Raw genomic sequence first — 20,931 nt, 5'->3', positions numbered from 1 at the left:
GCTTGAAGATAGTATTGATATTGGAAAATGAAAACATTTCTTGTCAACACCTCATTGGTTAAAGATAATTCGTCCACTCTTTGAGTGAACTGAGAAATAGCTCAGAGCCTCAAGATCATTTATGTGAGGTAAACTGGGTACAAGCTGGACACGTCCATAGTACATGGAAGAAGTCTTTCAACTTCTTTAAAAAGTCTGAAGTGTTTTTGAGATGTGAAGGTAATGCGAGAGTCCACATACTAGAGTGTGGCTCTGTGAGAGATCCATTAACAGGCACAATTGGTCTTCCTGGAGGACGTAGCAAGTCCTCGTGAATTTTGGGAACAGTGTATATAACAGGTGTAACCGGATTATCCTGAACCATGTATTTATATTCATTATAACTAATTTGACCCTCTCATAAGCCCAGTTTTAAGATCCGGTGATTAAACATGTGTTAGGTTATGACCAAAAATGTTTCACACACTTCACATTCCTGCTGAACAATTATTAAAGAATACAAAACATTCTGGATTACCTTACAGGTAGCTGAAATTAGCTGCGCTTGAAATCGACCTGGTCTTGGTAATATTTGTGTCAAAGTCACATGATAATGTTGTGATGAAGACTTACTGAAAACTACAGTTACATCTGTAGAGAGAGGACATGAGTTGATGAGGATGGAGAAAGCAGTTATAAATGTCTAATCATTACATGACAAAATAAAACAGTAAAGCGGGCTGTATTGGTCATTTCAGTAAAAAAGATGAACTGATTTCTGGAATAAGCATATCTTAAAGAAGCGTCTAACAATACAATATGTGGTCTTTTAATATGTTAGTAGATTTGAAGGTATATGGAGAAAACTGACTCACTCTACACGTTTTCATTGTATTAGGGCAATAAAGAGCTGTCCCTTCCATATCTGGAGCAAATGTGTTCTGGTGGCCTATTTCTAACCCGAAGCTCTATTGGGGAGGGGATGAGTCAGTGCACCTACACTGCGAAGCAAAATGTACTTCTTGTTGTGTCGGGTGGAAATTTCATGCAGGTGTTAGAGGAACAGTATAAATTGCTGCGAAGACAGGAGGTGGGAAAACCCACAGCGCCTCAGAAGACTGTTACAAGCAACAAAATCTCAACCCTCAGCAGGGTAGGTCTGAATGTACTACTGAAGCCTTTCTTTACTGTGCGGCGCACTTAGAGGTGTGTGGTGAGTTTACAGAAGGGTTTATGATTATACTACAGGATATTTACACTGTTATATAAGTAAGTACTGAATTTTTTATCTAGATGATCAGTGTTGCTGGTTTCATATTGACTGAACCTTCCTCTAGTTCCCTTTTTGTGGTGTTTGGTTGTTAAATCTGAATTTTTAATTGGCAGCTTTTGATTAAATAGAAATGCATGTGTTCATAAAATCCACTGAATTTATGTGTAAGTTTTGTAAATAAACGTGCCTAACAAGTTAACAAGTGCTCTGACATCTTACATTAGCCAGTCCAGTGTTTTTTGTGAAAAAAGACTACTACTAACAAAGGATAATTTAATTAATAACCTGTAAAGTATATATCATTTCCCAGCTACTTAAAAAGCGGCGCTCTTTTTACCTCCGCTAACCAGGTCATGTTCTCAGTGAGTCCGTCAGTCGGCCTTTTGGTTTGTCAGCAGGTTTTTACAAAACTACACAACTTATCCCTGTGAAAGGTGGATGGAGGATGGGTCTCGGCCCAGAATAGACCATATTAACTTCTGGTGTGGATTTAGATAAAGGGATGGATCCAGCATTTCTTCTCAAATTCGTGCGTGTTTTTCGACATTTGTTTCTCAGGGAATAATGCATGGATCCTGATGAAAAAAAAAGTAGGTGTATTTAGTTGGCTGGTGTCTATAAGTCCAATTTGATTAAGATCTAGATCTGGTCATCTTAAATTATGGTTAGGCAGTTATGGGTGGTATAAAATCTAGAGTGCTACCGGCCCATCCAGCTGGACATTGGATTGAACTTGATTGAATGAAAGGAGACTGTTGGGCCTTGGTGGAGGTATGCACTCTACTGAGTGCCATTCTAGTTCAGTATTTAATTTGCAATAGATTGGCACGGTTAATATCCCTCACACTGTGCACATACGTACATGAAATTATTTCTATTCAATCCAATTCTCACATGACAGTGAGTGATTAAAAAGCAAAGTACAAATTAGAATTGAGTTATTACAGTTACGTTTTTATTTTCTCCAGGATACAACATGAATAGCTGAGTGAATTTCAGTCCCAACAGTCTCAATTGTAAGAAACCATACTGTAAATCTAAGTTTAAAGTACTAAAATGAATGACTAAGCGGGTTGAATCAGTTCTTTGGGATAGACAGAAAGAGAAAGAGAATGAAAGAGATTGACAGAGAGACCTCCTGTAAACCTTTGACGTTTTCCATACAAACATTAACCAGTGGAATTTCCTGGGACTTCACTGGGAGTGTTTTAGCCCAGCCTTCCTTGTGTTAGCTGCGTAAACTGCACCTCTCACTTCCCTTTAAAAGAATTCTATTCAGTCAGTTTACCCCTCAGGAAATGTGTCAACAAGCCTTCCTTATTGTAGATAGCTGGTGTGGCCGCTAACGTTAGCCATGCCTGAGGAAAATCAAGGGGAATTAAATGAAACGCAACCTGTCTTTTCCCACAGACAAGGACGATGACAGCAGCAGGCTGGGTCTTCATGCTGGCTGCCCTGACGTCTCTGCAATCTGCTGTGGCTCACAGTGAGTACTGATCCCCACCATTCTTCTTCTGAACTCCATACAGACTAAAAACTTAGAAGCTGTTTGATACAATTTCTAAAGCCAAACTCTGCCTACTCTACAGAGAACTTACAACACATAGCTGCTGTCCAACGGCTGATTTGAGTTGTTTACTGACTCTCAGGATTGAGCATTTTCAGTTTCAGTATTCTTCCAGGCAAATAATCAACATTGCCATCAACAGCAATAAAAAACTACTAACATCAACTTCTGAACCTATGTTGGGTAAAGATAGGGTAGTCTTGAATTGAGGTGAAAACCACAAACCATTCTGGCACATCTTAAAAAATAAGCTGAAAGTTACAGCACATGACGGGTGTTGCAACACTGCTTTTCCTGTTTATAACCTGTTAAACAGGCACTAAAAACAACATGCTCAAGCATTTCTTCTCAGGGGGTTCCCTCCTTAAGTGAGATATCCAGCATCGACCTGCATTTTAGCATGATTACATTTTCCATAACAGATAATAAAATGTAACTGTCATAATTACATTTTCACAAACGTATGTATCAACTTAATAGTTTCTGCCAGGGTTGGGAGCTCAGAGCACAGAGGGACTGTCAGCGTTTAAAAAAAGGAGGACATTTTCAGGCTCGGGGTGTTGGGGATCCAGAGGGAATTGTTGATGGGGAGCGCGGTGGGAGAGTCAGCCAGTAGGACATCTAGCTGCACAGCTAACTGAGCGGACTAGCTTACGGCAGTTGCAGCTGGCACCAGTAACTTTAGCAGCAAGCTATCTGTCCATCAGGAAACTCAGGAAATCACTGAGAGGCAGAGCAGGCGGACATCAGAGGGAAATCCAGAAAATATGGACTCCATGAATATAATACACATCAAAAATTGCAGTTTTTCATGATGTTGCTTGAAACCCCTGGTATGTCCACAACCGAATACAAGTTAAGCGGTTTAGCTGTGTTTCAGACAACTGTCAGGATGTGAGAACAGCCAGGAGGAAAGGCAATCAGTGACTTACTATTAAATGACTGCTAAATCATTGACATTTAAAAAAGACCATCTTTTGGGAGCTTTGGTCATGGTCATGTTCAAGGGCCACAACATGATAACTCTACCTAAAGGTTGGAATGTAAGCGGCTCAACACTCAATAACTGTGATACATTTTCCTCTGACAATCACAGGATATCAAACAATGACAGGAAAGAGAAAGAAGTCAAGGTTTAAGTTTAAATTAATTTGATCACATGGGACGTGGGCCCTGGTCTTCCGTGCGACCTTGTCCAGTACTGTTTGCCTAATAGAAGGCTACTTCCAGACTTATGTATGATGTACTTATTTTACTCTTTTCTATATCTAACAAAGTTTAATTCTTTGCGCCTGAAGTTCTCAGGTAGGTTTGGTGCTTACCTGCAACATTTGTCTTAATTTCTAACTTAAAGCTCCTGTTTGTAAGATGGTAAAACTGACGCTTTGGGTTTCCCAACTCGTCAGATACTGACGCTTTAGGATTGCAGGTCGGGTCGTCACCATCTGAAAGCGTCAGTATCTGACGAGTTGGGAAACCCAAAGCGTCAGTTTTACCATCTTACAAACAGGAGCTTTAAGTTATCAATACTGGACAGGTAGTACAGGTAGTTATAACATGCAGCTAAGTCAAATTATTATTGTACCTTACTTACTTACTTGTATCTTAATGTAAATGTCCTTTGAAGAATGAGGAAAGGAAAGATTCTGGGATTTGATTAACTAGACGATGACTCTAAAAAATTCCAAGATAACTTTCATGCCAACGCAGAAGCCAGCTTTCTGTCGGGACTTCCAGGAAGGAGTAAATGAAGGAGCGGGCGCCAAGGTCATATAAGCGGCCAACCATATGGTTAAAACCATATGTGTGAGTAAAAATCACAAGTAGCCCACTGACTTTATTGATCGTTTTGAATCGCAAATCAGATGTTGATTTTTTTTTCTTTTAAAGAAGCGTCGTCCACTTCTTTGGTCTTCTTCTTTGGTCTTCATGTGCAAAAGATTTGACATCGTTTTTATGTGCCAGGTCTCTTTAATCTGCTCTGTACTGGGAACGCATAGATCATTTTTGTCTCCGTTTTGTTTTTGTGTGTGTGTGTGTTTGTGCTGTGTGATGTGTTTTCTGTGTTTGTGTACTGCAGTGAAAAGATTATGGTGTTGGGTATGGACTCCAGGAAGAATAGCAATGGCTTTGCCAAAGCTAATGGAGATCCAAATAAAAGATAAAAGATAAAAGTACACCTCTACTGGGACTTTAGTGTCAGGGGGTACTTTCAACCTTCGTCCTATGCTAATTAAATAGGTCAAAGATGGCAAACATTGATTGTGACACTTTTATTGTTTTGACTTCATCTCCAGGAAGTCTCTCAAAGAAAGACGTCAGCACTGCACCACAAAGGACATGTGTGAAGCTTTACGCTAAAACACAGCTGAGGCTATATCTGCTGTGAAAACATATTCAGTAGCTCATCACACCTCGATTAAGTTTTCTTTTGGTGTGAGGGTAAGATAACTTTTTGGAGCTCCATTTCTCTCTCATACTATGTGAAATTACAGCTATGAGCAAGAAACATTTTATAAACTCATTACATGTGGGTCAGCTTATAAAACAACCCAGTGTTACCCAGTTAAGAAATGTGACCGGCGTTGTGATGCATTGTGTATCTAAAACAAGATGACTTTCATTCTGTCCCGAAATAAAGTGAAACCGATGGTTGCATGATGAAGAGTAATCATCTTGCAACTTGTGTGCTCTCTAAAAAAGTAATCAGTAATCTGTGGTGAATGAAATAGACACAGAAAATGCAGTGTTCTTTAAGCCTGAAGTGTTCTTTGAATACATACAAAATCTTGCCAGAGTACTCAGATATTTGAAAAATCATGGCAAACTAAACTTTTTCTTCAAAGAAAATGTGAGACAAAAGAACCTGCCAGTCAATTTAGAAATTGTAGATTAGAAATTGTAATTAGAAATTTTTTTTTCCTTCAATATTCCATCTCAGTTTTATTTATTCCTTTTCATTGACCTCAGCTTTAATTTCAGCTCTTCGGCCTCTTGTTGGACAGCAACAAACTGGCCCAGTGGGCTGATACAGTCAAGCGTAATTTTTGGTAAGCACCATAAATCGCAGCTGTAAGAAGTCTTCCACTGATAACATTTATCCATGCCTAAAATGTATTTACATCGGTGCCAGTAAGTGGTAAACTGAGCTCTTCCTCATTGTTTGAAGAACTCATGTAAATTTATCTGGCATTCCAGGAAAACATGGTCCTGTATGATACATTATGGGAAAACTAAAACAATCGCCTCATCAGCCAGTCAGGTTACAGTTTATATCCACGTCTGTGCAGAATCATAACATACTGTGGGAATGTTATACAAGGTATTAAGTGTTTTTGGCAAAATTGAACCTCCTATATTGAAATGTATGATTCCAGTTAATCATCTCTAGTGAAAAACATGCTGTCTTCACTTAGAGACGAGGAGCACAGAGGACTGATAGAGAGCTTCATCACATAGAGTTATATATGATTCTTTTAAGGTAGCCTATGGAAATAGCGCGCCAACAAATAGATAAGTATCGCTCTCATCACCATGATAAATGATAACACAATGCTGTGATTTCTAACCCAAACGTGTCTGTTGCTCTGTTGCCTGTGAGCCTCTTTGATCCAACTGTTCACGTATAAAAAGAAACAGCAAATATTTAAAAACAAGAGAAGGAAATCAGTCAAGCAAATGAATGGGCTTTGAATACATGACAGCTGATAAGGCAAGGATACCAAACAACACATGCTCAAAACTGAAACCATAGAAAAGGAGAATGAGCTCAAGCACAAATTGTACAATGAAAAACTGTGCACACAGATCAATTCCAAAGTAATTCAGTAATGCTTTCTTTGAAGTACACTCAACCTTTATTATTTATCACTTTTACACAAAATAAATGCAACACTTTTCACAAGATGATTCACAAGACTAAAGACGGTAAAGGTTTGCAAATGGCGTGATTTTAAGAGTTGTGGGACTTGAGGAACTTAAAAAGCTTCGCGAAAATGTTAAGAACAATTCTTAATCATAGGTGCCTTCTTTTAAATTTGGCATTAAATGCAATATGTTAAGTTGTTTATTTCTGTGTCAAAAGTATCAGCATCGCTGCAAACGTCCACGCATCTCACCTCCCAGCTGTTGTTCAGACTCACTGTTTCAACTGATTTCACCGTTTACACTAAATTTATTAGAGAATATAACATAATGACTGTAACGTGTCAAATTTTACAAATCCAGTTAACGGAATGTAATATAGGCCATTTGTTTTGAGGAAGAAAAAAGTGGAGAAGTCACCAGTTTCCCTTTAAAAAAGAGCTTAATTTTGAGACTTGTTGCATTCTGATAAACTGTATAAACTTTGTAATCACTTGATTATGTATCAGAAAAGTCTGAAAACATTCGTTGTTCTCCAAAGATAAATGTTTGCACTTTGTTTTTTCAAATGGGTAACCTTTCTTGTCGCATGCACTTTCACTTCACATTTATAGTGTTGGCAATTTCGGCCCTTGAATTACTTGGTATCAGATCGAAACCACAGTTTGTGCTAGCGTTGGGTCATAAACAGGAGCAACTGAGTGGGAAAACATGTTTAGACTGCTTGCTAGAATTAGCCCTATTGAAATAATAAGAGGTGTGGGGAATGTTTTATAACGCCATGCAGATAATTTTCTGACAAAAATACACACGGTAAACAGAATCGAGCAGCCTCTTGACATTATTAGGCTACAAACTTTGCAGCTTTTTAAACATGTCATACAGATGGCCTATGTCTATCTTAACTAACCCCTGCAAAAAATTTAACCCATATGTTTTAACTGCCTTAATCAACATTTCCATCTACATTTCCATCTACATCTACGTAGATAAGAATAACATGGACTTAAACTTTTGTTCTAAGGAATATGTTTCCTTTGTAACTTACAAGTTTTCATTCAAATCACTTTAGGCTCTGAGCGCTGGCAATCAGCTACAAGTGGCACTTTCATTTGAATGATTGTTTTCAGGGTTGGCTATGAGAGGTGTTTGCAGTACTGTACTCTGTTTTACAGTTGAAAACGGGGATTAAAACAGCGACGCTGAACAGTCATTTCACTCTGCATGACTTTGAAGGCGTTGGCATTTGATGCTGGCATCACTGTTCACAGTCATTTTGGTATTTTGGCTGTGGGTCCTTCCTTTTGCTGCCTTTGCTGTAAAGTTTTTGTATTAGTTTCTTATATGGTGAATATTCTCACATGTGTTCTGTACATGTAGGACTGGAACCTGGGTTTTCAGAAGTGAATGAGCATTATCTTTATCTCATCATCAGTGCTTGCAATGTGTACTGATGCTGATCAGTGGTTAGCAAAAATGTCTTCATTGTTAGTGTAAAGAAGAAAAAAATATTTTCTTTTGCCATTTTTCAATATGCCCGTTCTTTCATCAGCTTTTTTTCAAATAACGGGAAACACAGAAATGTTTAAGCAGCTTTTGCATCACAGCATATTAAAATGGGCAGAGAGTATGCCTTCACCAGTGCTGTTCACTCCTCTATTATCCTCTAATAATCTGTTCTTCTCATATTAGTATATCCTATAAGAGAGAAGACTCTCTCTTAAGAAGTGCTCTCTTTGTAATTGTCCACATTGTCTTGCTATCAGCACCAAATACCAATTAGTCAGTTTTGAAGATATTTTGCTTTTAAACAACAAACAGGAAACAACTTCCTTTGCTGAGATAATGAATGGATGAATGGATTCAATTCATATTAACTGGTCTTATACTCTAATATGGAGCAACGTGCTTATTTGTGCAGGTGAACTTTTTAAAATCTGAAGCCTAAAATCAACTCCTCAAATTCTGTCCACTCCTCTGATGCAGCAGCATTTCATCTCTGTGTACTCAAGTTTAAATGTTCTCCCACTGGCACCTGACTGGTCTCTCCTTGCACTGTCACATCCAGACCACAGTGGGGAGACAGACACCTACCATGTGAGTGTTGGCCACCTTTTTGTGCTGAGGTGTCCCAGAGTTGACGCTCACACCAATGTGACCTGGAGCAGAGGGGAGAGGCACAACCTGATGCTGCCCAGCGGAGTGGAAGTCAGGGACGGGTTACTGTGGTTCCTGCCTGTGCAGATGTCTCATAATGGATCCTACACCTGTGAGAAAAGGTATGGATGCTCCTGTTTGTCTTAATGTGCTCTACTGCATCTGATCCTGACTGCATAACAAACTCAAAGCTGCTTTGTGAAGTGCAGAGAGGTGTTTTATAATATTTGGTCCACACCAAGGACAACTGAATTCATGTTTTTTGGAGGCTGTAGTTTCTGGTTTTGTTATGTTGTGCTGTGGAGTTAACAGCAGCATATGGCAAATGGAGCCAAACAGTTCCCCAAAAAGTAATTTCTTTAGATCCCGCTTGTCCAACATTTCCATCTCCTCTCATCCAGGTTATTGTTCCATCTTAGTCCTCAATAACCTCTTATTTAGAACTATTTCTTTCAGTCAGTACCTGATTAACTGCACATAGGCTTAGAGAACAATAAAATCGAATAATGTTTACTAAGGATTAGGGTAGGGTTAGGGTTAGGGTTTTATTAATTTATTTTGTTTTCTTTTAGGGACGTGACTGGATCACGGATTAAGTTTCTGGTGTCAGTGTCCAGTGAAGAGTGTCCTGAGCCATCTGAGACTGAAACCGTCAATCAGGAAGTCGTAGTGAGCCTTCCTTGCAAACAGGAAGAGATCTTCAAACTGAATAACATAAGTAACATAAGATGGATGAAGGTATGCACAGCTCCATTATAGTCATGTGCTGTATTCACTTTGTTTATACGTTGTTCTATATGTCTTTCCTTCTTATTTAGCTTCAAGTTCAGCTTGTTTTAAATACAAAGAATGCATGGGGATCAGTGGGACCAGTTTGTGCTGTTAAAAGCTGACAAGAGTAGGAATCCACTTGTTCAGTAGTCACTCGGGAAGTTTGTAATAACCTAGCGATGGAAAAGAACGTAATGAAGAGTGCACAGAAATGATCAGTGACATGACTTGATAAATGCTACACTGCCCCCTCCTGGAACATGTGAAAGTGTGCTGACATCTAAGTGAAGGTTGCACAAAACGTCTGCTGTCTGCGTGATGTTGACTTTGGTTTATAGATTTCATATTGCTGTAGATAACTACAGACAACAGGGTCTACACGGGGCCCATACAGGCCATGCAGCACACAGTATGTAGTAGGGATGTAACAATACTGATATACTTGACAGAAAATATGCAATAACCACACTGAGGCTTCAATGTGGGAACACATGTAGTGTCAATTTTTATTACACTTACATGTCAACTACAGAGCATGACATAAAGGACACTTCCCCCTTTGTCCCTGAAACACCAGTGTAAACTTATATTAAATACATGTACACCATTACGGTACAGGTCAATCAATGAAATAGCTTACAAAAAACTCATGGTGCAGTATCATTTATGATACAATATTTATCATATCATATTTAAAAACACAGAAGCAGATGACTTCATCAGTCTCCTTCAATGATAAATGTGAATGACAGCATTTATTATTTTGTATACAGTTTCTTTTTATATATACTTCTGCTTTTCTACCATAGAAAAATTACAAATACATAAACTTCTAACAATCAGCTTCTGCAAATACAGATCACAGCTGTATATGAGGCCTGTAAGCTCCAAAATCCCCATTAAATCCAGTGCAAAGACTGCTCCTACGTACAGTGGGTACGGAAAGTATTCAGACCCCTTTAAATTTTTCACTCTTTGTTTCATTGCAGCCATTTGCTAAAATCAAAAAGGTTCATTTTATTTCTCATTAATGTACACTCAGCACCCCATCTTGACAGAAAAAAACAGAAATGTAGAAATTTTTGCAAATTTATTAAAAAAGAAAAACTGAAATATCACATGGTCATAAGTGTTCAGACCCTTTGCTGTGACACTCATATTTAACTCACATGCTGTCCATTTCTTCTGATCCTCCTTGAGATGGTTCTGCTCCTTCATTGGAGTCCAGCTGTGTTTAATTAAACTGACTGGACTTGATTAGGAAAGGCACACACCTGTCTATATAAGACCTTACAGCTCACAGTGCATGTCAGAGCAAATGAGAATCATGAGGTCGAAGGAACTGCCCAAGGAGCTCAGAGACAGAAGTGTGGCAAGGCACAGATCTGGCCAAGGTTACAAAAGAATTTCTGCAGCACGCAAGGTTCCTAAGAGCACAGTGGCCTCCATAATCCTTAAATGGAAGAAGTTTGGGGCGACCAGAACTCTTCCTAGACCTGGCCGTCCAGCCAAACTGAGCAATCGTGGGAGAAGAGCCTTGGTGAGAGAGGTAAAGAAGAACCCAAAGATCACTGTGGCTGAGCTCCAGAGATGCAGTAGGGAGATGGGAGAAAGTTCCACAAAGTCAACTATCACTGCAGCCCTCCACCAGTCAGGGCTTTATGGCAGAGTGGCCCAACGGAAGCCTCTCCTCAGTGCAAGACATATGAAAGCCCGCATAGAGTTTGCCAAAAAACACATGACGGACTCCCAGACTATGAGAAATAAGATTTTCTGGTCTGATGAGACCAAGATTGAACTTTTTGGCGTTAATTCTAAGCGGTATGTGTGGAGAAAACCAGGCACTGCTCATCACCTGCCCAATACAATCTCAACAGTGAAACATGGTGGTGGCAGCATCATGCTATGGGGATGTTTTTCAGCTGCAGGGACAGTACGACTGGTTGCAATTGAAGGAAAGATGAATGCGGCCAAGCACAGAGATATCCTGGAAGAAAACCTCTTCCAGAGTGCTCAGGACCTCAGACTGGGCCAAAGGTTCACCTTCCAACAAGACAATGACCCTAAGCACACAGCTAAAATAACAAAGGAGTGGCTTCGAAACAACTTTGTGGCCATTCTTGACTGGCCCAGCCAGAGCCCTGACCTAAACCCAATTGAGCATCTCTGGAGAGACCTGAAAATGGCTGTTCACCAACGTTCACCATCCAACCTGACAGAACTGGAGAGGATCTGCAAGGAAGAATGGCAGAGGATCCCCAAATCCAGGTGTGCAATCCAGGTTGCATCATTCCCAAGAAGACTCATGGCTGTACTAGCTCAAACGGGTGCTTCTACTCAATACTGAGCAAAGGGTCTGAATACTTATGACCATGTGATATTTCAGTTTTTCTTTTTTAATAAATTTGCAAAAAATTTTACATTTCTGTTTTTTTCTGTCAAGATGGGGTGCTGAGTGTACATTAATGAGAAATAAAATGAACTTTTTTGATTTTAGCAAATGGCTGCAATGAAACAAAGAGTGAAAAATTTAAAGGGGTCTGAATACTTTCCGTACCCACTGTAAGAATAACCAGTCTGCTGGGAGTGCTGTCCTTTTTTTGTTTGTTTATGCACCATATGGGCACAAATTGATTTCAAATAACTGTTCCTAAAACTTAATTTTTACACAAAGACTCCATACGACAGATCTTACTGTTCAAGCCCCAATAAGTCTTCACCGCATTCAGTCAAGTAAATGATGAAGGAGAATAAACTTTATTACATTTATGTATTTACTTACAGTCATTGTGCTTTTTGCTGCTACCAGATCTATATCAAAATGTTGCCTTATTATGGTTAATAACTTCCCTATTATGCACTTATTAACAGTTTTTGAAAGATGATTTTCTGGGGCTTTTGCCTTAAGGACAATAGCAGAAGAGGTGAGGGGCAAGTGCTCAATTATCGGCGGATATATCGATCTCCAGTAGAATAGTAGATCTCCAATAGACCATAGACAAGGTCTATTGGTTATTGTGTATGTCTAGCAAGTGCCAGTTCTTTGGCTGTGGAAGCGTAAAGAACTGGTTCTAGAGTAGGCACTGGCTCCAGACAAGCACCTTGGTCAAAAAGGGGTACGAGTGATAGAACTAACGCTTTGTTATAAATACATAGAAAATAAACAGTACTGCAGTGCTGGACTCAGGAGGGCACCCATTAGCAACTCTGAAGCTCCCGAATTAACACAATATATCATATTTGCTAAATCCATATTCAATCCAGGGTTAAAATGTAAGTCTGCTCCTGTTTAACCTTATTTCATTTTCATGTTTGCTTTAATGCTTGTTGGTAGTTTATGTGCTCTCTTGTGTGTGGCACTTTTTGAAAAAGTGCTCTATAAATAAATGTTGTCCTCATCATCACGCTGCGAAAATCACACACGTGTCTTTGTTTCTGTGTGTAGGACTGCCAGCCATTGGAGCTGCAGGGGGTGGACATCTCTGTGGACAAGGACGGCCTCATGAGACGTCCTGCAGCCTCAGAGAGGGATGCTGGGACGTACACCTGCCTGGTAGACATTAGCTTGGGCGGCAGGAAGTACACGGCTGGACGCAGCATCAGGCTGAACATTAACAACGGTATGTACTGTAGATCATTTTAGCCTGAAGTTTCATCAGACTGAGTCCTAAAACTGGAATTATTTATTTTTTGTTGTGATGATTTTACATTTAATTCTCCTTATTTTACATTATCAGAGGCTTTTTATGTAAATCAATAGGTTATGATGGAAATGATTTATGCACTGGATTGTAAAAGTCATATTAGGATTTTCATTTTCTAATATAAGAAGTTTCGTCAGGCCTAGAGCAGCGGGGTGTGTTGTGAAAGTGATGCAGTAACACTCCCACTTAGTTTCCTCTGAATTGTATGTTTCCGTAGCTGCGGTGACTTCCCCACAGAAATTGTCTGAGTAACATTGCCACTCTGTCAGTATATTGTCTTGTGTTTTACTGTATTGTACCCTTTTCTCTTACACTGATCATGCGTCTTTCTGTGGTATAGATCCACCTTTTGTGACGCCTGTGGTGGTGTATCCACAAGGGGAAACGGTTGTGGTTGAAGTAGGCAAGTACCTTTTTACAGTTTTTAACCCCTGTCATAGTGACACACACACACACACACACACACACACACACACACACACAGTACATCTGTCTGGTCTGAGTTATGACATGCTCTCAGAGTGTCATTTTACAAGTTTGTTTTCAGCATTCTTCATGGTGCAACATTTTGGAGCTGGTTACAGTGCAGATACACATTTGACAGTCACAATATCATCGAGCACCAGGATGTGTGAAATGACAGCTCCTTTGTTTTTTAATCTGACCAATGACCAGGAACAAGAGCTGAGCTGAAGTGTAAGGCCCTCATAGGCTACATTGAGGATAGTGAGACCCAAATCTATTGGACTGTTGATTCGACCCACACCAATGACTACAAGGAACTCAATGAGTCCAGGAATTAGTAAGTTACAGTCTGTACATGGACATGAGAGAGATTTTATACAAGACAAGATTGACACTGTCACACTTCTTTGAAAAACAGCACAGATTACAGTATAATTCTCTCTTGAGAATCTTTCTGCCTCCTAGCTGCAAAGTATTGCTATAGCTGCTTATATACAAAGCAAAACAAAAGAATATTTCATTTTGACGACATTAATGATTGCCTGATCTATGAACTGACTGATTGATACGCTATTTGACAGATGACTGATTGATTGACTGGTCCTGTCTCTTAGTGTTCATGAAGGAAACAGGGTGTACCTTCATTCCACTCTGTCCATCTCAAAAGTTCCTCGTCATTTCCTGAATGTCCCCATTCAGTGCTTCGTAGAGAACCCAGCTGAACAGGCGGTCGGCTTGATGTGGCTTCAAGAAGGTATTCCCCTCTCTTCTCTTCTGTTCTCTTCACTGTAACAAGTGTACCTTAAAATAACAGCTTCATAACCACTTTGAGAGTTGTTATTGTCCTTGGTTCGGGTTGACTTAACTCAACTGTTCTTAGTTGTATGAAGCACTTGAGCAAACTTAGGGCCACAGGGCAAAAAGTGCCTGAGCATTAATGTTTAATTCAAGATAGCAGTGTTTTAATGTGGCAAGTTTTTGTTTAAGTAAGCCTTTAATGTTACATGACACCCTACATATTGTGACAGAAGCCTTTGGATTTATAACAGTTACAGTTAGTAGTGCATGTACAAACTGTAGGAGGCACCAAAAGGCAAAAAAATGGATTTGTTGCTTTAAAGGCGAGGGTGCTTTGAGGCCAATCAGGAAACACGACATGGTCTACCTCCATGAGAAAGAAGCAGACATTCTTCCCGGACTATTACTTTATTCTCATTTTGTTTATATGTTCTCAAACCAGATTTGAATATTAAATTTGTCTGTCTTCTCCCCTCTCCAGCTGACCACAGTGCCCTCCACGCTATTGTTGCCTGCTGCCTCTCTGCCACCCTGGTCACTCTGGCCCTGGTTGCTGGCTTCCTCTTATTTAAAGTAGAGCTGGCGTTGGCTCACAGGAAACTGTTGAGACAGTTTGCCAAGCCTCAAGGTAAAGATCTTAACTTTAGACGAAGGACATTTCTCCGGAATGCTTTTTTTGTTTCTGCTAGGAACTGAAATTACCGCATAATTTAACAAGTTCACTAGAAAGTGAACCAACATGCATTGAAAGGTGTGATAAAATCTTCTCTACAGCTCAAGATGGGAAACTCTACGACGCCTACGTGAGCTATTTGCATGCCGACACCAGCTCAGCTGAGACATCAAGCTTTGCCCTGCACGTCCTGCCTGAGGAGCTGGAGACACAACATGGCTATTCCCTGTACATCAGAGGACGTGACGACTGCCCCGGGGAAGGTCAGGAATGCTATACTGACAGCCTCATAACCATGGCGAACACATTTCGTACCTCATAAAAATATTTGCGAAGCCAATTTTTTGACCTAGTTTTCTTTATTGTGTTGGCTCCATAATCTGTGATCTACACTGGTTATCATACCACCCACAGCAAAATATCACAGATACCTTCAGAAACTTTGTTGGTGACCAATTTGTAAACACCCGACATGTAGACACTGGTTGATTTGACTTGCTGGTACTTGAGGCAGGTAATTCATCACAGTCAATCATTCCCCACCTATTTTCATGCTTTATTGCAATTGTTCCTTAATGATGCATTTAAAGGGGGAATGTCTAAGATGTGGCCAGAATTGTAGTTAAGAACTTTCAATATATGAACTAACATTATCAACAGAGTGTGGAGAAACAACAGAGTTGACGTAAGGTCAAAGACGTCTATGCTGTTTGATGAAATATACTGATGTTAGCGTGCTGACCACCTATCCCCAGCCTGTCCTCTTTAGAAATACCAATCTGTGGTCCAGTTGCCCCAGTTGTTTTCTTGTTTCTCAGAATATTCTACAGGCCCCAAAAGATAGAATGTCTTGATTTAACTTGGTTAAACCTGCTGTTAACACTGACAAAATAAACAAAGGTGATACAGTGTTTACTGTCATACTTTGTCTTTCAGGGCTTTGTGAATTTAAACCAATTGCATTCCCAGAAACAGAAGAAGAAATTCTGCCCAGCAGAAGTAGGAAAGTTTGTTTTCGATGTGCAGAGATAGGATTTTACCCAGCAGTGCTGACTTGTTTTGTTTCCTGTGATTAATCTCTTACAGCGGTGCATGATGCCATTGCTGCTACAATGCAGCAGTGCCGCAGACTGATAATCATCCTGTCGCGTGACGGTAAATCTTTCAATCATGGCAGTAAAGAAGACGAACCATTGTCTGTGAACCAAAACCAGCTGTGCTTTGAGCAAAAAATCGGCCTCTACGATGCTTTGACTCAGAACGACCCCAAAGTGATCCTGGTGGAAATAGGTGAGTGCAGATTTTGTGGAGCACCTGGCTGCTCTTTAAACCACTAGAAGTTGCAAAGTGATTTCATGATGATGTATTTGGATACATCTGCTGCAGCCCTCCTTTGCTTCAGAAGTGAACATATTACATTCTTCTCTATCTATGGACAAAGGTGACTGTTTTTACTTAGCCTGTTTAAGAGATGAAGCCTCTTGGGGTCTGTAAAGTTTAACTTGTACACACATAAACATAACCTGAGACAAGTCTATTCTATTCTCTTCCGATTGACGCGTGTACCTACAGTACAGCGACTGATTGAGTGCGTGTGACCTTTATCTCCACGCTGTGCCTGAAGACATCCTGTGTAGACCACACTTGAACAACACAGGAGACATGTGACAACAACACACGACTCTACTCAGACAGAGTTAATCTCAAAATAGTTTGGATCATGGGAAACTAGTGAGAGTGAGACATGGATTGTTGTGTTATCTAAGTGTGGTTGTGTGCCTGAACCTGAACTATTCCTTTGTGTGGGTATAAACCTGTTACACTACAGCTTAAGTGGCGGAGTTGATCAAAGAACTAACAACTAAACAGGCAGAGAGCTCTAATGGGTGCCATTGGGAAACATGCTATGTTGTTTCACTAACTACTCTGAAGTTGTAAAGGTTTTATATCAGGATTTAACATATTCATTTGAGTTATATGATCAACACTTTGTTCTATTCTATCAGATGGTCCGGTGGATTACAGTTGCCTGCCAGAGTCTCTGCGCTATATCAAGAGGAAACAAGGATCTCTGAAGTGGACGAAACCTTCCCCTCAAACCCACAAGCTCACCAGATTGTGCTCAAACAGAAGCTTCTGGAAGAATCTGAGGTACCACATGCCCTCAGTGCCTAGAGGGAAATGCAACACTACCGTCTAAACCAAGTGAAAAGCTAAACGTTTTCATGAAAGAAAATTAAACAGAGACGTTTTGGTTGGACCTACAGGACTGTTTCCTGGAAACAGTGCTTTTTGACATGACACATTACTGTAAACAGACTTGGTGAGGTTGCTCATGGCAGCACGCATAGTGAATTCCACAGTGTGTAAAGCCACAATGACTTCTTCTGGATTTCTTCCTGGTGCAGGGCAGGGATGCCTCCGGACATCATCCCTGTCCCAGACACCACAGCCTGTCATCCTTTGGACTCATCTCCTCCTTTAATTTGAGCATTTTCTTCTAAACTTTCCTTTCCGCCTTGACGGGAACTTTATGGACTATAAGCTTTTAGAGAAAGCGAGAAAAACATTTCAGCTTCACTCTGCTTTTCAGTCATCAGATATCGATCAGAACAGACACACTGATGAAGATCGGCACACTCTCAGCTACCTTTTCCTCCGGCAGAAAACAGCATGGTCTCTCAAGGTCTATGAGACACAATGACATCCTCGTTATGATGCGGGCCAGCTGTACTGCAGTTTGCACTTGAATTTTTTTAAGACAAGACTTGTAATTGGTTCTAAGGTATTTTAAGGATATTTAAGTTTATATTGATAAGAATGCTGTGTTGATTACTGATAAGCTTGCTGTATATTGGCTACAGAGTGTTAAACACAGGTTTTACCTCACCTAGAAACTGATATAAATGTTTATTTATATTATGATTTTTATGTACTTGGTCCTCATATGAGAGATGATTAAAGACACTTTATAAACTTATTAGGGTTGGGTATTTTGTGTTGGTTCAATTTTTTCTTCCAATGTTGCGTAATGAATCTGGATCTTCATCAAATTCTTGGAATACGTTATTATACATAATTTAAAGATGTTATTGATCACATTCAGACACTAAGTGGGGCATTCCACCTTGGCCCTTCCACTGCATTAACACCACAACACCACTGCTGTTCCAATCATCCGCCCCCTCAAGTGGTTGCCAGTTTGTGCACTTACTAATGTTTAATGTTAATGGCGTTAGCACTATTAGCTAGCATATTTGCCAGCCAACTGTGCCAATGCTAGCTAGCAAACTAGGTAGCTAGCTGGTTGACGTTAACACTGTTAGCTAACGTTAACATTTTTAGCTAACGTTAACACTGTTAGCTAACGTTAACATTGCCAAGGCTCATAGCAAGACTCTTGATTGCTGACAAAACATGGATACCATGTAACACCAACAGAGTTGTCCTATTGGGTGACAAACCTTGTTAAAAGCTAGAACCAACCGTCTGCATTCTTATACAGAAGATGAAAATATTAAAATTCACAATCACCATAATGTTTTTAAGGAAAAGAGACTATTTCTATTCAGCACCTTTCTACAAGCTATGTAAATTAATTATTCCAGAAAATCGATTTGTCTACATGGAAATGTTATCAATATAACAAAAATATGATTAGAAAAAAAACCCATTTCAGTTCATTTTAAAAGAGAACATTTATTTTCAGTAGATTTACTTAGCTATGAGCATTGACCTCTCATTACCACTGAGATGTATTTTGTGATTCTTTGCTTTGGGCCAAAGAATTAAGGGGATTACCAATCATACAACACATTGGATTTAGGGTATCAGCTGCTGTAATAACTGATGTGCTTCCAGTAATCCTGGTTTCTAGAAAAGTAGATTAACTGCAAGCCTCACTGATGAGAGGTGACTCCATGAATTTGTTGCTGTGTATTGTGGCTGGTTGACTAACTTTTCAGCTCACTGGAATCTGCCCTGACTCATATGTGCCAAATTGTGTGTGGGAACCTAATGTGTTTGCCCTCTGATGGGAAGATGCCCTTTTAAGCCTTACATAGCCCTAGTGAAGTGTTGCTGCCAGGGTGCGGTGTCGATGTTGTTGATGTTTTCCTTGAGTAGAGTCAATGAATGGGTGCTTATGCCACAGCTGTACATTGTTCAGTGGTGTGAGTGTGGATTTGAAGCTTTCTGTCCTGCCTCTGCTCTGTTTCCCTTTACTCCATCATATTCCTTCAGTTGCTTTAAATGGAACAATTCCACATTTTTTACACCAAATGGACTTGTTTTTTTCTTCTTCTTTTATACAAATATCCTCCATACAGTGGATGCTCTGAAACTGTGAAATTGAGCATACATGTCTGATTGTCTCATGTGCATCCATAATTACAGTATCAATAAACAATCGGTTGGTTACTTTTAATCGATATAACATTTTTCAATAGTCAGCTCTGCAACAGATGAATGGTGGCGGTTGGGGAAATGAAAAGACAAACTAGGAGCATGTGACACACTCTCATTAGATGTTTTGAAAGATTGCTCGTACATACATCTTACATGCAGCATTTGTGGCAAAGAACATTGAATCGACTATAGTGAGGTTTAACCAGACTTCTGTGCACACTGTCATTAGAGCAGAGTTTCACTGTGTTAGTGTATGTGTGCAGGCTGAGAGAGCTGCTCTGGCTCTGTCCCTAGCAGCTGGTAGCTCCTCTCAATTATGCTTCAATCTTAGTTTCATTTTTTAGGCTTTATTGCTGAAAAACGCAGTGCCCATGGCAGAGGTAGTGTCATCATCACTGGAGAAGAAAGCATGTGTTTTGGATATAAGAGCAGCGGCCTATACGACTATCACGGCCAACAGCGTTTTTCAAACATCCAACCTGACCATTTGGAGGATGAGAGTAAGAATAACAGCCAAGATGCTAATCTATCTTGGTTTAAGGCCGCTCCTGACCAATGTCTGATCACAGTAAAAGGAAATGGACAAAACAGGACTCAGGCTGGCAAAACAATGTGAATTCAGAGACTGCTGTGCCGACAGAGACCTGCCTCCAACACCCCATCTCAGATCAAGCCATTGCACTTTATAGGCGGACCGTAATCTAAAATGACAGGGCACAGAAACTCCCTCCCCAAACACATCAGAGACTGTACGGACGTCAATACCTTCAAAACACTCACCAAAACTCACCTTTTTAAAATTGCTTTTAATGTATAACTTGTCTCCTTCTTTATATTGTTAGATTTTTAACCTGTAAAGTGTCTTTGTGAACCCTGAAAAGGGCTATATAAAATACATGTATTAATATTATTATTATTATTACATGCAAGAATGCTCAGCAGCATGGCTCAATAAAAAGCTGTCACGCACCTGCAGATTAATTAAAATGCCTTTTCATAACACATCATGGTGGTTTGCAGATCAGCTATGGAGTTTCTTATCAGGCACGCACGTCAATGAGCAAGGTGTGTTCACATTTCAATCATGAGTTCTCGCGCATGTCCTCACCTGTTCGCTTCAGTCGGGGAGGGATTTGGATTTGACTACTGCTTATGAGGGAGAACTATTGCTCTTCTTAATTCTAAAGGATTAAAGAGGGTTATTTCCCATGATTGACTAAAATCTGTGATGTTGCTAGAGGTGGAAGACGAACCCAGATCTTAAAGTATGAGT

General features: G+C 39.9%; 1 protein-coding gene across 2 annotated transcripts; it reads left to right on the top strand.

Moving 5' to 3' along the window:
- Positions 1-1,231: 1,231 nt before the first annotated feature.
- On the top strand, positions 1,232-18,231 carry LOC115587504 (interleukin-1 receptor type 1-like). Of its 2 annotated transcripts, XM_030427362.1 has the most exons (12): positions 1,232-1,248; positions 2,663-2,738; positions 8,752-8,962; positions 9,413-9,578; positions 13,057-13,231; positions 13,656-13,718; positions 13,991-14,117; positions 14,395-14,534; positions 15,060-15,206; positions 15,353-15,514; positions 16,338-16,541; positions 17,258-18,231. In XM_030427362.1, exons 2-12 carry the CDS (start codon positions 2,672-2,674, stop codon positions 17,449-17,451), a joined length of 1,656 nt encoding a protein of 551 aa, XP_030283222.1. In that variant the 5' UTR covers positions 1,232-1,248; positions 2,663-2,671; the 3' UTR covers positions 17,452-18,231. The 2 variants fall into 2 exon arrangements, with proteins under 2 accessions (XP_030283222.1, XP_030283221.1); XM_030427361.1 differs by lacking the exon at positions 1,232-1,248 and having other exon boundaries at positions 2,518-2,738.
- The last annotated feature ends 2,700 nt before the right edge of the window (positions 18,232-20,931 follow it).

The sequence above is a fragment of the Sparus aurata genome, chromosome 9 (genome assembly GCF_900880675.1).
Source record: "Sparus aurata chromosome 9, fSpaAur1.1, whole genome shotgun sequence".
Classification (NCBI taxonomy): Eukaryota; Metazoa; Chordata; class Actinopteri; order Spariformes; family Sparidae; genus Sparus; species Sparus aurata.
The sequence above is the reverse complement of the archived record's forward strand: the minus strand, read 5'-3'. Positions and strand labels throughout refer to the sequence as shown.

Coding starts and splice junctions, on each gene's coding strand:
- LOC115587504 (XM_030427362.1), top strand. CDS start 2,672: ATGACAGCAGCAGGCTGGGTCTTCATGCTGGCTGCCCTGACGTCTCTG. Junction 9,579..13,056: donor GTAACATAAGATGGATGAAG/GTATGCACAGCT, acceptor TTCTGTGTGTAG/GACTGCCAGCCATTGGAGCT. Junction 14,535..15,059: donor CTTGATGTGGCTTCAAGAAG/GTATTCCCCTCT, acceptor TCCCCTCTCCAG/CTGACCACAGTGCCCTCCAC.